Raw genomic sequence first — 15,310 nt, 5'->3', positions numbered from 1 at the left:
TAGTTTTTTAATAATAGTGATCTGCTGTTTTATATAAAGGCATGAATAACAACACCAGTCAAATCTGTTGAAAATGCTTAAAGTGTTTGATGACTTTGCTCCAAAGGTCTCAAAAAGCCTTTTTAAAGTTCCTTTTCTCATTTTCTACTAAAACTCGTCCATCGCGTTCCTGTTGGTTTTACTTCTGTGAGCTTCCGGTCCAGTCTTGGCTGCTCAGGTCTCACTTTACGCTGTCATTTTGTAAACAGGGTGGCCGCGCCCACCAATGATATGCAAACCATTCAGAAATAAATAAATAAAATAGAATAAAAGAGTTTTCCAGAGTTTTCCAACTAGATTATACTTTTTTTGTTGAACTGCACGACATTTTACAGGGATATGAATATGTAGTTTTTACCACATTAAAAACTAAAGTTCAAGTTTTACTTTATTAATTAATACATTTTGAGCCCATGTTTATAAAGCGCTCTAAAATACTGTATATGCAGTATATATGATATAATATTTAATGTGTTTATTATCTTATTATTATTATCAGCTTATTATCATCTGCTGTTTAAACTTTACTAAATCTGACGCTCTGAGATTAAATTAATGAAAATAAGTGAGAAAAATATGAGTACAGTACAATTCTATAACCTATGTTTCTCTTTTTTTGTTTTTTGTTTTTTTAGCACTGAACTACAGTACGGTAACAATTATTTAATTAATTAGAAATAAATCAGTAACATGTCTCTCACACGGGACATTTCTGCACTGCGAATGCGTTTAGTTTCGTTAGTTTATTATCACAGTTATTCTGTTGTTTTATTGTATTATGATTTTGAATTAGAGGCTTTATCTTGTCTGTATTTCTTAACCAGAGTCATCAGAACCGCGTGACTTTACGGTTTTATCTAACCTGGGATGCCCCGGTACTTTGAAATCACATGCTATGTTTTTAACCGAAGTGACTAAACAGTGTGATTTTTTTATGGTATCGATGCAGACCGTCCCACTTTTTTAATGTTATTTTTTTATATGACAAAGAAAAACAAGGGCTTAAAAATGGAATTTATCGAGGCGAAATGGAATAAAAGAGCCCGTGAAAAATATAGTTGAGAAATCCGACTCTTCGGTTTGGACAGTAAACGTAGCAGTTGCCCCGGAGGTTCTTCTTCTTCGCTTGCCGTCAACAAAACCGGAGTGCTGCCTGCTAGTTTGCAGAGCTTTGAGAGGGTTTTTTGGCACGAATTTCTCCACAAAAAAACGAAAATGGTAGGATAAGAGGACAGTTTGACAAGTATCTGGTGAAACTGTTCACATATTTGGCCATCATACTGTAATTTATCAGTTTTACAGGACAGAATTTAATAAATTGCTAACTGAAGCTAGCTTGCTTTTGCTAGTCGGGCGTTGTCGGTTTATTTTTAACCGTTTCTCCCTTTGTGTTACCTTTAAACGCGCTCGCTGGGAGATTATTTTAATTCTGTGTTTGTTGCGGTGTTAAACGATTTAAATCCGTTTATCAGCTCACATGAAATGACTGATCACTGTTGTCTCCGTCCCTCAGGCTGAAGTAGAAGAAACCCTGAAGAGGATTCAGGGCCAGAAAGGGGTTCAGGGAATCATCGTCGCCAATTCAGAGGGTGAGACGACAATGATGTCATTTCATCCCCTCTTTTAAAGACCTTTCCGCTCTTTGCGTGTTTCTTATTGTGACTGCCACCGTGTGTTTAGCAACTATAAGTCCTCCGGGGTCTGATCCAGAACTCAGGTTTAATAAACTCCGGGTTTGTTAAAACTGAGGCAAACTTTAGGTCTCTATCGGGAAAAATAAAACCTAACTTAAATTTATAGTCGGTTACCATGATAAGACACTGTGACCCTTCCCTAATCGGTTACCATGGTAACAGACCGTGTGACCCTGTCCTAACCTGCTCCCTGCACGTGTTATCTCTGGCTCCTCCCCTCCCGTTACACCTGAAACAGCCGACTGACCCTGGATCGATCCAAATATTGATATATCGGTACCAGTGTCAGTATCAGATCGTGATACTTAGTTTCAGAGTGCTTCCTCAGAAAGTAGACATCCCTTTACAAACAGGGTCCTCCTGCTCCTCCTCTTCCTCCTCCTCTCTGTCTCATTGTGTTTTGTTGTTGTGCCGTCACATGACCCGTTTGTGCTGAGCAAACACATGTAGGCTGTAGAGATAAAAAGGAGCAATCTCACTGCCGTGTGTGGGAAGCAGATTCATGATCAGTTTATACAAACCCAAGAAAACAGAAGTGAACAGTGAAAGAAACAAAGTGAGGAGGAGGAAACTCCCTCACAGACCGAGACCCCCAGCATGGAGACAGAGGCCACTGGCAGAGACCTTTCTGGGACTGATTTTATCACACTGATGAGTAAAAGACTCAATTCAAACATTTAAATAATGTTCTCAGCACCTTGAAACATGGTGCACTGCTCTGTCCTGAATAAACTGCCTTCATATGTTAAAAGCAGCACAACCTAAAGTATGTTGATAATAACATCACAACGTCTGCAGACACTACAGTAATCATCACATAGAGTGCAAAATAAACCCGAGAAGCATCCTTAGTGCTGCAGCAGCATTCACTCATCTTCACGAATACTAAAAATAAACCTTCCACATATTGATTATTGTTTCACTACCTGATCAATAACAAGTTAAACAACATTTAGTTTATAAGGAAAACATAATTGTCATTCGTGGAAAACAATCCTTCGAGCTGTGACAATCCCATAAAAACCAGGAATGCTTGTTTCATACATGAACTTTCACATGCACGTTTTTCACTCTGTGAAATGACGTTATTATTGATGATGTGTTTGTTTTTGTCTGCTGGTTTTTATTCACCCCTGTTCCTTTAATTTACCACACTTACATTTTCCTTGGTACATAATAAAGCTGGAATCCCATCAAATTATGAATTTAAATACTTTACCTGTAACTTGACAGGACAAAATGTTACCGAAGACAAAAGTATTTTCCTTCTTCGTCCCATTTTTAATAAAAAAAATTTTTTTTTTTTGAGTAATTGAGATCTATTTTACTGTCACGCTTCAGTTTCAGCAGCAGAGAACCAGTAAAGTAAGGTGTGATGTGGTTACTGGGTCCACGTGTGAATGTCCATCTCATAAATGTTTTCCCTTCAGGAATCCCCATCAAGTCGACTCTGGACAACTCGAGCACGGTGCAGTACGCCGGGCTGATCCACCAGCTGGTGATGAAGGCCAGGAGCACCATCCGAGACATCGACCCCCAGAACGACCTCACCTTCATGCGCGTGCGCTCCAAGAAGAACGAGATCATGATCGCTCCAGGTGAGAGCATCTGCTGGGAATTACTGCTAAATGAATTCCATTCACCAAAAATGAAACGCTGTTATTCCAGTTAACCTGACTTATAAATGCTTCAAAAGGCTCAAACACGCTCCCATTAGCTGAGCTGAAGCCTAGCAGACAGCCACCATCTACCTGTCTGTCAAAGAGGCCACAGCCCTAATTTTGAGTCTTACTGGTGTCCAAATGGAAGTGTTATAAGAAAAATTCAGCCCCCGTTCAGCTGTTATAATCCACAGTTATCCATAGAAGTGGTTTTCGTATCGGGATGACTCAATGCTGGAGCCTCTGGTGGACGTGAGCTGCAATTTGTGGCTCTTCAGTGTCGGTTTCATCTTTCAGCCCTGCAGTCGCTGCTTTTGGGAAACAAGTTTCCTCCTCTGGGGGAAAGTCGGGCATTCAAATGATGCCTTTTATCTGTTTACATAACTTTCCATAAGAATTGTGTTTTGCCACCTGCCATGTGAACCAGAAATGGGCAGGATTTTTTTCTAAACTTCTCAAGTCCAGAGAGGTCGGCATCTGGCCGTGAAGATTATTTTACAGCTGCAGCAGCAGTTTAGTAAAACTCGAGATCAGCTGTTTTTATTAAAACTCTACATTTTAAAATATTAAAATGCCCATTATTCAGATTATTTCCTGGCTAAAAAGGCTGGATGTGAACATTTAAGATGCTTTTGTTCCTGAAGTCGTTTAATTTTTTTGCCCTTTTCTTAACAGATAAAGACTTTTTCCTCATCGTCATCCAGAATCCATCAGATTGAAGATGAAGGAGCTGACGTCTGGCTGTTCGCTCACTTTATCACTCTCATCTAAACGGCCCAGTTTTTCTTTTCTTTTTTTTCATTAAATCAAAATTTGTGTTTAGCAGAAGCTTTTTCATGGGAAGTAAGGTTGTAAGGTCAGGATGTGTGATCCCGAGGACGGTCAGTCGGCCTGCAGAGGATTTTTGGGTTGTGTGTTTTTTCCATGTTTTAGCATTCCAGCTCCTCTGTGTGTGTGTGTGTGTGTGTGTGTGTGTGTGTGTGTGTGTGTGTGTGTGTGTGTGTGTGTGTGTGTGTGTGTGTTTACGTGCACGCGCGTCTCATGTCACCGTTTATTTCATGTGTAGCAAGCAGCCAGACGTGCACGCCAATACACGAGTAACCAGTGAAGTCGCAGACACATGACTGGAGCAGAGCACGCTGGTCTGCAGGTCCAGTATACGAGGCAGAACGAAGGACGTGCTTTGTTTTATTTAGCTCACCTTAAAGGAAAACTGCAGATTGTTATTTATTGTTTTGATGGTTAAAATGTTAAGGAGCAGTATTTCACCTGTGAGCAGAGAGCGACACTACAAACACGTCCCTGCTCTTGCGTCAAGTTTGTTCATTTGTAACAATTAAGAAATACAACAATTGAAAACTGTCCTGTGTCTTTGTCTCGTTACTGGTTTTTGGGTTGTTTTTTTTTTCTTGTTCAATAAGAGACTCGTGCATCTATCATCAGCTAAGAGTGCTTCATTTGAGTGTTTTGGTAAAAAGGAGGAAGCAGATAAAACTACTTGAAATATCATCCAGTTGCTTGGTTACACATTCAGGAGACAAAAAGAGGTCGACGTGTCACCTCAAGGAAAAACATCCAAAAACAACCCAGCAGAAAAACAGCAGCTGAATGATGCTTGGTGTTAGGGTTACAATGTAGGAGGGACACTAATTTTGAATCATTATTGAAAATAACAGGACATGAGTGCATGTGTAGAGTCAGCAATTACATCTGGTTTAAAAATGCTTCGATGTGCCTCAAAACAAGAGTTTAAAAAAAGCTTTTTTCAACCTCTGGAAGTTAAAAGTCTGCTGCTGTTGTTCTGCCAAAGATTTGATTTCAGGACTCTGAGGCCGTGTTTCAGTCTTCATGTCTGACAGATCACTGCAGAGAAGAACTGCAGAGTCAGCTGGTAGGTTTCAGCTGATGCGTTTGCTAAAAGCAATCATTTTCACATTTCACAGTCCTTTCATTTTTTTGTGCATCGCTTTAAAATCATCCTCAGCTACAAGATTCGTTTCTTACACACTGCTTTGTACACAGTACAAAGTAAAATATTTGCGTCTAAAATATAACAGAAGAAAAGTCAAAAGCAACATAATAGAAATATTTTGACTTCAACCATGACCTCAGTTCCAGAAAATCTGGGAAACTGTAAAATCCAATGATTTGCAGATCTAACAAACCCATTTTTTCTGTACAATAGAAGATAGAAAACATGTCATATGGTTTAACTGAAAAAATGTTCCGAGCCTTGTTCCTCACACACAAAGATTTCTCCAGATTCTCAGAATCTTTCAGTGATATCATGTATTCTAGATGAGGAGATATTCAGTGTTTTCAAATGTTACATCAGGAGCAACATTCTGAAAATGTTCCACGTTTTTATGATGCAGTTTCTGTTGCAGGTAAACCTCTGCCTCCCTAAATGCTGTTTTATACCCAAACATATTACTGATCTATTGCCAGTGACTCACAGACATGCTAAATGTTCCTCCAGCTGTGTTTTTAGTACCGCTCACTTTCCCAGCCTTTCATTGCTCATCTCCCATGGACGAATAAAGTACGAGTTTATGAGATCTGCAAATGATTGCATTCTTTATTTCAAATTTACGTTTTATTCAATTTTATTTTATTGTTTAATTGGGGTTTTATATTCTAACTTTTAAAACTTTAGTAAAATACTCGAGTTACGTTCCACTACAGCACATATCTCGTTAATTCTCTTTATAAACAGTCATCAAAGGAACAAAGTATAAACAAAGTAAAAAACATCCAAAAATAACAGCGAGTGAACACAAAATAGTCATAATCACAACGAGATGAGGATCATCATAGATGGAGAATAATGGATAAAATCAACACAGCTGATGAAAAGTATATGAAAATGTCAATGAACACAAACAAAACCATCAGAGATCACTGAGACACCCCATCCCCCCACCTCCTCTAAAACAAACCTAGGAACGCCCCTGCTGAAGCAAAACACAGCCTGACATTACAGCTGATTCACGAACCTTTCGTCATTTCCTCTCAGTACAAAATGAAAACACTGCTGTGTCGCGTTAAACTCTAAACCACCGTGTGAATCACGGGCTGGTTTGTATAACTAGTTAAACTTTGCACTTCTGTTAACGTGAATGCAAAGCTGCTCTCTGGGTTCAGGGATCGATGCACGGCCCCTTTAAATGCAGCGGGTGACGTCAGAGGCTCGGTTTACTGTCTTTGTTTGTCCGGAGCTGTTTTGGCTTCAGACGAACCAGAGACTCGAACCGAAGAGACGGACCTGCGCTGTTGGCTGTAACTACTGCGTTATTCATTTGTGTATAACTGTTTAATAACCCGGACCGAGATGCCGTCCGACAGACCCTTCAAACAAAGGAGGACATTTGGTAAGAAAGCCCCGGGAAAGGTGTTATTTAGCTGGCTTAAGTGCCTGCAAACAGCCGCTGAGCTGCTAGCCCGTTAGCCGCCTAGCTCAGCTCTTTGTATTTAAAGTGCAGTGAAAGGGTGTCGGTGCTGTGTTACTGTAGCTGCTACAAGTGTCCGGGAGCTAGGGTGGATAGGCTAACAGAGTATTTCTTTACTCGCGAATCAAAGGTGAAAATCCCGTTTTTACTGTGTGAGGCAGCAGCCTCCGGGCCGAGAGGTGTTAAAGGGCCATCTGGGTCACTGTCCGGCTAGCTCGCAGCCAGCTAGGCCTCCGTTTACACGGCCGGATCACCTCACTGGTCTGTGTTTGCTGAAAGGAAAAACAACATGTGCTGACACATTATCCCAACACACGTGTTCAGCGATTTATGTTGAAATATGAGGTCGAGAGACAGCCCCCCAGAGCCGGGCAGGGAGGAGCCCGGAGTCCGGCTCGTTGCATAATCTTTCCATTTACAGAGAAGCAGAGATGCAAGAAACGCTGCATTCACCGCCTTCTGCTCTGTGCTTATAACCTGCTTTCAGCCGCTCTCGTAGACCTGTGCGTGCTGTTTGTTTAGCAGCTGTTTGAATTGTGTCACACTGACACACATTACAGAAGTGTTACACAACAGGGGACATGTTTACCACACTTGGAGTTACTATAATACGCTTTCCAGTTCACTTTTATTCATATAGCACCAGTTCATGTTAGGGTAAACACCCCCAGAACCCCAACAATCAGAGGATCTCCTGTGAATTGCACATGGCGACAGTGGGGAGAATGAACACCCATTTAACGGGAAGATACCATTCTCAGGGAGAAGCAGCCATCTGCCTCCACCTTTTGATGGAAGGCAAAGCAAACCACAGAAGAGAGAACAGCCAGTCGTCTGTTCATTGCAGCAGATACAATAATGTTTTCAAAAAAGTCACTCAGCAAATATTTAAACGCGTCATTAAAGAGTCGCTCTCGGACGACTAAGATTTCAGTGTAAACATTACTGAAGACGGGCGTCGCGACTGCAGCATCATAAATCCTGTTATGAAGCCCTGAGCTGAGCATTTGCCCCGTCGCCATCTTGTTTGGATTGAGCCTATCAACAGGAAAGAGTTTACTGAGGTCACAGCAAGGGAGCAGGCCGTTTCCCCATGAACCTCTGCAAATCTGCGACCAGATGAGTCGCCCTCTGCTAGCCATTAAGAAAAGGATGTATCATTATTTCAGCATCCTCTTCCTGAAATTTGATGGTAGACGAAGAAAGAAGAAGATGTGATTAATAAAGACAGACTTCAGCCTTGGTTTGTATTCAGTTGCCGACACAGCTGGAAGCACAACGGCTGAGTAATTATTCCTGTTGTGCCGCTGCCTGGGGTGCATGGTAGTTGGTGCATTGTAATGCAAATTCTCTGTGGACGAGTCTTCACGATCACAAAAAATCAACTATCACCGTCTGATACCAAAATTTTTTGCACTTGTGTCCTCGTGGACGTGAAAAGTATAGTCGAGGCTGATCGTTCGGGGTCACCTGATCCAGCCCTAACTTCATAAAACTGATCAGAAAGGAAAATGTGAAGCCTGATCTTAGAGGTGGGAGGTGTGACTCTCTCCAGGAGCCAAGTGAGTACGAATATTTACATTCAAACTAAAGACAGGTGATCTTGCAGAACCTGGAGCAAGACTGTAGCTGGCTTCCAATAAACACCCAATAAACAAAGGAGCCATTCACACTCAGCTGCTGCTGCTCTGAGCCACCTGAGCTTTGAACCCGGCCGGTATTTGAAAAAGGAAAAGCAGTTTTTCTGAAATAGGCCAGTAGGAGGTTCAGAGAGGGCAACATGCTGTAAAATTAGATAGTGAGGCAGTAAAAAAAGAAAAAAACATTGCAAAGCTTGAAATGGGTACTGAAAGGAAAGCCTGTGGGCATTAAAGGAGACGTTTAACATAATAATAATATGCAAAGCTGTGAAGAGATGCAAACACCAGAGCTCTGCCTTGAAAATAAAAGAGACTTAATGTGAAAGAAGAAGCCAAAGAGACTGATGCTAATTAACCACGTGGTTAAACAGATCCTCTCTGACTACACCTAGTTTACTCTCATGTCATTTTTTTTTCATCACTTTAAGAAGCTTTAAGTGGTCTTTACCTGAAAACCGACTAAAATGATCTTTCAGTCGCTGGTTCGTTGTCTCCCAGTTGACAACCGTGTTGTTCACTGACTAATTGTTGCAGCTGTGTGGGGGAATGGCTCTCTGCACTGCACTAAACAGCTCTGTGATCTCTGAATGCATTCACACATCACACTAGAAATGAAACGTTACAATATGGCGAGGAAGCAGGAGGTTAGAGTACACAACAGGGATGCAGCGAGGACACAAACTTGTAGCCTTGTAGAGCTGCGGTTCCATTTTTCCCTCATCTGGAACGCAACATTTGTCACATCTTGTGGATTTTCTGACAAAACACAAACTCAGTCTCCATCTGGAGAGGAGAGAACTTTAAATAATACAGATAATGAAAATATCCAGTGTTTTCCACAAAGTCACATTCTATTAGATAATAAATGAATTCGTGCTTATGTGTGCAGTGCATTCATAAAAGCTCATACTGAGCCAGGAGAATCCTGGAGCACAACAGAGCAGGAACCAGCTGCCCCGCTGATGAACTCACCATCATGGCCACAGTATCCTTGGTGAGCTCAGCGCAGCGGCACATGAAGCAGGTTCTGGTTAAACTGACCCTACAGAGGTGACGGATGGCTGCCATCACCAGCTGGTAGAGCTGGAGTCTGTCTGATTACAGGACTCGAGGCAACACCCACATGTCCAGCCTCACTGTAGGGAAGCAGACATGAAGTCAGAGTTAGCTGGTTGTTATTGGCTGGACTTTCAAAATAAGAGCGAGGATGGTTCCTGGTTCGACTGAACAAGAAATGAACTTTGTTTTTGTGACCATTTGTGTCTTTTCTCCACAGCTGACCGGTGCAAAGAGGTCCAGCAGATCCGCGAGCAGCACCCCAACAAGATCCCCGTAAGCTGCTTCACACTGAATCACACCACACTTCACTGAGCTTTGTTAGTGGAAATAAAGATGATTCCATTGGGATGAACCGGAGGTTACCGGAGTGCAGGAAGCAGAGGGTGCAGTGTCTGAAAGCAGCGAATCAAACCAGTCTTCACTTCAGAGCGATCGATGTGATGCTTCGGTCCACAGTTGACCTTGTACTAAAAATGTCTTCCAGTCAGAGATTATATTTAAAGATTTAGATCATATTTCCCAGAACAGGTTTTAATCTGAAATCAAGTTTTGTAAATTTTGTCTTTGTGAGCTAAAATTTCAGATGTGACTTTAAATAATTACCTCAAAGTCTTACAGCTCACAGACTCCCTCTGTAGTTACACATTTGTGTGCCGTTATATTTCCATACAGCAGGAAAAAAGCCAGAAAATCAGGTTTCAACCACAGACTGTACATAAAAGATGGACATGATTAACGTCATGTGACCTGTTGTTGAGTCCTATTTCTGAAACTTTAAAGCAGAGTGTTTTCCGTCTTTACTGTCTGCAAGCAAAGTGCAACTGTTGTTTACAAAATGAACATTGTGTTTTCTTTAGACAGACTTGAGGCTAGCAAGCGCGACAAACAGGGGAGTCGCCCTCTGCTGGCCATTAGAAAGAACACGTTAAAATGTCCGACATGCTTAGACTAGAAGAAGTCTGAGGTTCAGTTCAAATACGGTCATGTGTAGTTTTAAAGAACATGGCAGCAGCTAAAATGCTAAAATCAAGCCTACAGAGCAGAACTTAAACCAATCAGAGACTTCATGGTGGCCGTGTGCATCTTTTGTATACAGTCTATGTTTGTAGGGCAGGTTTTGTCTTAGTGACACTCGTCTGTGTGCTTTGTGCCTGCAGGTGATCATTGAACGGTATAAGGGAGAGAAACAGTTACCCGTTTTGGACAAGACCAAGTTCCTGGTACCGGACCACGTCAACATGAGCGAGCTGGTCAAAATCATCAGGTAAGCAGAGCTGCACCAGCATCAGCACTGCAGGTTATTAGCTGCCATGTGTGCAGCTGTCAGTGAGCGTGCATTGTAGTCTGTAGTGTTTAAAATACATTTACTGCAGTTTCAGGTCGGTGGATCTGGCACAGTTCAGTTTGCCTGATGAGGAGGAGAGGCTCATTCTGTTCACAGAATAATGGGCCAATAAATTAAAAAATTTACAGTCCAGCAGTAAAGACATATAATAAACCATAATATATCTGTGGTTTGTGAGGCCACTGGTAATAATTATCATCCAAATGCTGAGGAGGCAGAAATAAGATCTTTTTAATGTCAATCAGCCATAAGAGTGAATTAGCTGTAGGTCCGTCGTGCATCAGTGGATTTACAGATGGTCAGCGTGCTGGAGTTTGTACAAGATGAAAGTGTTGGCCTCTAAAGTGAAGGCTGAGGGTGGAAAATGAAAGAGGAGGGAGGTGAAAAATGATAATGCAGAAGTGTTCCTCGATTCAACATCCTCAGTGTTTAGAAAAAGCTCCGTCAGAGTTTCTGTAATGAAGCAGGGTTCAGTTCAGTGCTCAGCACACGTTTGTCTCAGCCTCGGTGTGAGATCCTGTGATGACTAAAATATCAAGCGTGCAGTGTACTCCACCCAGGACAAGGTCACCAGGATCTCACCCTAGAGCCACAGCTGGGCTTAGCCTAAAGAAGGCTTGGTGCACCCCAGTGGGCCCACCACCCAAGGGGGGCGCTGTAGGGGTTTGGTGCAGCGGGGAGGTCCTCGACGATCTCCTCTGAGACTCTGCTCAGGAAACAACGGCTCTTCATTTCACTGTAATGTTGTGCTGCCCGAAGCCCCGCAGATGACGACAGGTCCAACACAGGAACAGCATATAGCCTGTTAATTTTCAAAATAAGAGTCTGCAGCCTAAAAGCTCTGCTGGTGAAACGATGTGGTGTGATGCGAAGCTGTGCGAAGGACCGAGCAGAACAAAGTCAGAAGTGTCAGATGGGTTCATCAAAGAGCCAGAAGCCACAGATAAGAGATAACAGCTGATTACCTGCAGCTCAGATGTGTGAAGCTGCTCCTGATGCAGACTCAGTATGTGCAGGTTTTTTGATTAAAGAGTCTTGGAAATGATAACCAGCAAGTTTGAGTAATAATTCACTAACTGGAGACTTTTATGGACAAAATAAATCTTAAAAATAATCAGCGGATGAATCGATGGTGAAAGTGATCTGTGGTTCAGCCTTCGGTGAATCGGCTGCTGCTTGTTGATTAAAAGCTCTAAACGAACATAAAAGGATATTAAAATCAATACGCAGAGAGCCGGGCGGCCGATGTAAGACCTTTAGAAAAATGCGCTCGCTCATCCTGGACCTTCTCAGGACTCACGTGATCGACTTCTCAATCAATTCTAAGTGATTTTAGGCGCTCTTTATTTTGAGCCGAGCGGATGGGAGAGGAAGGCGGGGATTAAAGTGTGCGCTTTATGCCCGGCGGCTGTGGTCGTGTCATTCAGAGGCAAGAATGTAGACGTTTTATACGGCGGTGCCTCGTACATCATGTCAGGAACCCAAACTATGAACACAACCTGCTGCTGACCAGGTGGTGTGCTCAGCATCAGTTACCATGGTGATTTAGCCAGGTGAAAGGAGAGCCGCTTTCATGAAACAAATCTCTGACCTCAGCACCGCTCAGCGAGCCATTAACCGCGCTCCGTAGTACGACCCTCTGAACCCTCAGTCTCTATGAAACAGCAGCAGGAGGAGGCGCTGCCACAGCTGGAAAAAACAGTCGAGTGTTGGAAAACCCGCAGAGATCATTTCATCTCCCAGTTTCACTTCTATTCCTGCTGCAGAGGTGAAGCCACACCCACTGGTTACACCTCTGTGACCCACTGCAGGGCTGAAGGATATGTCAGTTGCAGGAGTTCAGATAACTGATCTTATCTCCAGCTTGACCTTAAAAAGTGAAGTGATGGGTGGATAAATTTTCCACTTCTCCCTCCTCCAGGCGCCGACTGCAGCTGAACCCCACGCAGGCCTTCTTCCTGCTGGTCAACCAGCACAGCATGGTGTCGGTGTCTACGTCCATCTCTGAGATCTACGAGCAGGAGAGAGACGAGGACGGCTTCCTCTACATGGTCTACGCCTCGCAGGAGACCTTCGGCCGCTGCTAGGGAGGGAGAGCGGGGACGTCCTCGGGTGCTGTGAGAGAAGAAAGGGCGGACGACCAGAAACTCCGCCTCCAGCAGCGCCTTTTCTCCCCCACCCCCCTCTCTTTCTCTCTGTCGTAGTCGAGCACCTTCTTCACTTTGGTCAGCCAGTAGCTCCGAAACCCAGAGAATATCCTGTGTCTCCTTCAAAAAAAAATCCGATCGGATTTTCCTCCCTTCTTCTGTTGGCCCCCCACAGGCTGAGTTCTCTTATTTTGAAAGGGTGACACAAACCGACTAGTGATAAAGAAGTTTTTAAACGATGTCTCGATGATGCGTGATTGATTAACCGATCGGTTTTTCCTCCGTTACGCTACACACGTATCAAACTTGAAACCAGGCAGGCGGAGGTCAGGGTGTAGCCTGAAGGAGTCAAAGCTGATCAGTGCATCAGCAGATGTGTAAGCTAGAAGATTAGAGTCTGAGAAGTTTCATTTTTTCCTTTTTAAACTCATTTTGAATCTGTTTTTTTGTTGTTTGAAACGTAGTTTCGTTTGTGTTTGTAGCTCCCAGTTTGTTTCCTGTCAGCCGAAGCTCAGCGCGCCGCCGCTGGCCAACCATCGGCTGACAATCGGGCTCAAGATTACTGTGATCCTCATCGAGCTGTTAGCATTCACAGTAATTTTCCATGTGCAATATTTCTCCTGACACTAACGCTGAAAAACACTCGCCGTTCATATCGTCTGTCTTCATTCACGACCCCGTAAGCACAACGGCGCGAGGTCCCGAAGACACTCTGAGTAGGGTGTGTTTGACGGGAGGGACGACACGGCGGGAGGCTGTTATGCTTTTATTTTGACACGCTGAGGCGCTGCGGCGGCGCCTCCTCCCTGTAAGAACACCACGGTAGCATTCACATAATAAATGTATTTAATGTAGGATCTGAATGAGCTTCTTTTGCACATCGATTAATACAAATATATAAAAAAAGACTTGGTGTAGGTTTTTTTAGTAATTGCTGTATAACAACTCTCTTTTTGTATCTGCTCCTCGTTTCCGTCTTTAACAGGAATTCACTGACAAAAAAAGTTCTGCACTACGAACCTGCATGTTTTACTTTCCTTTTTTTTTTATAAATGTTTGTTGATTTTAAGCTCTGGATGTGATTGTATTGTTTCCATTTAGTCCTTTTTGATGTCTCCCAAACCAAAAACTGAAAGTAAGTGAAAATATGTTTGAAACTGAAAAAAAAAAAGACCCGTGTTCGTTTAAAGGATCGTATAATCGAGCTGTATTACAGAGTGTGTGTTTCTTTAGGCTTTCTGACGTTGTCACTGTACTGAGGGTGTACATAGATGCGTTGCTACAACCTAATTCAAATTATTTGCCAATAAATAAATAAAAAGTTGCCTTTAAAATGATGACTCGGCTTTTTTCTGCTTTGTTGTGTGAAGTCACTTTCAGACGTCTGCTGACTGCGATGGTGTTCAGAGGCAAGACTATAGAAACTGTTTTTGGACACCAAACTGTGGACCTGACTGTATCAGAATCAGAATCAGAAACTTTATTGTCATTGTCATGAGAACAACGAAATGAAGAATGGTCCCCGATCATTGCATCATCCCTAGCAATATCAAAATATAAATAAAACAATAAAATTCAATAAATAAAATAGAATACTTAAAATACTAATAAGATATAACAGTAAAACATTCACATACATTCCCACACACATGCTTCAGACCGTGCATAGATTAACACAAGAGTGGCGTGATGGACATTTTTGTAGTATTCAGATGTGTTATTGCAGTTGGATAACAGCTGTGTTTGAGTCTATTAGTCCTTGCTCTGATTGCCCTGTACCATCTGCCTGAGGGCAACAGTTCGAACAGGGAGTGGCCAGGATGTGAGGTGTCTTTTATGATGTTTTGGGCCTTTTTAAAACAGTGGGCGTTGTGTAGAACTTCCAGTGTGGGGAGAGGGCAGCCAGTGATCTTTTGGGCGGTGTTAATGATCCCTTGGAGTGCTTTCCTCTGAGCCCCTGTGCAGCTAGTGTACCAGATGCATATGCAGTAAGTTAGAACACTCTCAATGGTGGCTCTGTAGAAGGACACCAGCAGTCTCTGTGTGATGTTATTCCTCCTGAGAGCAATAAATGATGAGACGACCCCCCTTCAAAGGTTTGTGCGATAGTTGTGCATCAGTTTCTCAGGTGGGAGAACTCGCCTGCAGGTCCTGGGTTGTCTCCATCGTACTAGATCCAGCGACTGAAGGGTCGACTCGGCTGCGTGCTTTGGATCAGTGTCACCGCTACGTGCAGCTTTCAGGCCGAGGACTGTGGCTCGTCCAGCAGCAGTGTC

At 42.9% G+C, this 15,310-nt stretch overlaps 2 protein-coding genes across 2 annotated transcripts; both read left to right on the top strand.

The window, feature by feature from the left end:
* Positions 1 to 916: 916 nt before the first annotated feature.
* Positions 917 to 4,756, top strand: dynlrb1 (dynein, light chain, roadblock-type 1). Its single transcript, XM_026166538.2, has 4 exons — positions 917 to 1,257; positions 1,553 to 1,628; positions 3,164 to 3,331; positions 4,070 to 4,756. The coding sequence occupies exons 1-4, from the start codon at positions 1,255 to 1,257 to the stop codon at positions 4,111 to 4,113; spliced, it is 291 nt and encodes a 96-aa protein (XP_026022323.1). The 5' UTR covers positions 917 to 1,254; the 3' UTR covers positions 4,114 to 4,756.
* Positions 4,757 to 6,586: 1,830 nt separating this feature from the next.
* Positions 6,587 to 14,368, top strand: map1lc3a (microtubule-associated protein 1 light chain 3 alpha). The gene is made up of 4 exons (XM_026166537.2): positions 6,587 to 6,765; positions 9,760 to 9,815; positions 10,700 to 10,806; positions 12,809 to 14,368. The coding sequence occupies exons 1-4, from the start codon at positions 6,726 to 6,728 to the stop codon at positions 12,972 to 12,974; spliced, it is 369 nt and encodes a 122-aa protein (XP_026022322.1). The 5' UTR covers positions 6,587 to 6,725; the 3' UTR covers positions 12,975 to 14,368.
* Positions 14,369 to 15,310: the final 942 nt, after the last annotated feature.

The sequence above is a fragment of the Astatotilapia calliptera genome, chromosome 5, assembly GCF_964374335.1.
Source record: "Astatotilapia calliptera chromosome 5, fAstCal68.1, whole genome shotgun sequence".
Taxonomy (NCBI): Eukaryota; Metazoa; Chordata; class Actinopteri; order Cichliformes; family Cichlidae; genus Astatotilapia; species Astatotilapia calliptera.
The sequence above is the reverse complement of the archived record's forward strand: the minus strand, read 5'-3'. Positions and strand labels throughout refer to the sequence as shown.

Excerpts from the sequence above, each read along its gene's own strand:
- dynlrb1 (XM_026166538.2), top strand. Across the intron at positions 1,629-3,163 it reads CATCGTCGCCAATTCAGAGG|GAATCCCCATCAAGTCGACT; the intron begins GTGAGACGACAA and ends TTTTCCCTTCAG. Across the intron at positions 3,332-4,069 it reads CGAGATCATGATCGCTCCAG|ATAAAGACTTTTTCCTCATC; the intron begins GTGAGAGCATCT and ends TTTTCTTAACAG.
- map1lc3a (XM_026166537.2), top strand. The coding sequence starts at position 6,726 with ATGCCGTCCGACAGACCCTTCAAACAAAGGAGGACATTTG. Across the intron at positions 9,816-10,699 it reads AGCACCCCAACAAGATCCCC|GTGATCATTGAACGGTATAA; the intron begins GTAAGCTGCTTC and ends TTGTGCCTGCAG. Across the intron at positions 10,807-12,808 it reads GAGCTGGTCAAAATCATCAG|GCGCCGACTGCAGCTGAACC; the intron begins GTAAGCAGAGCT and ends TCCCTCCTCCAG.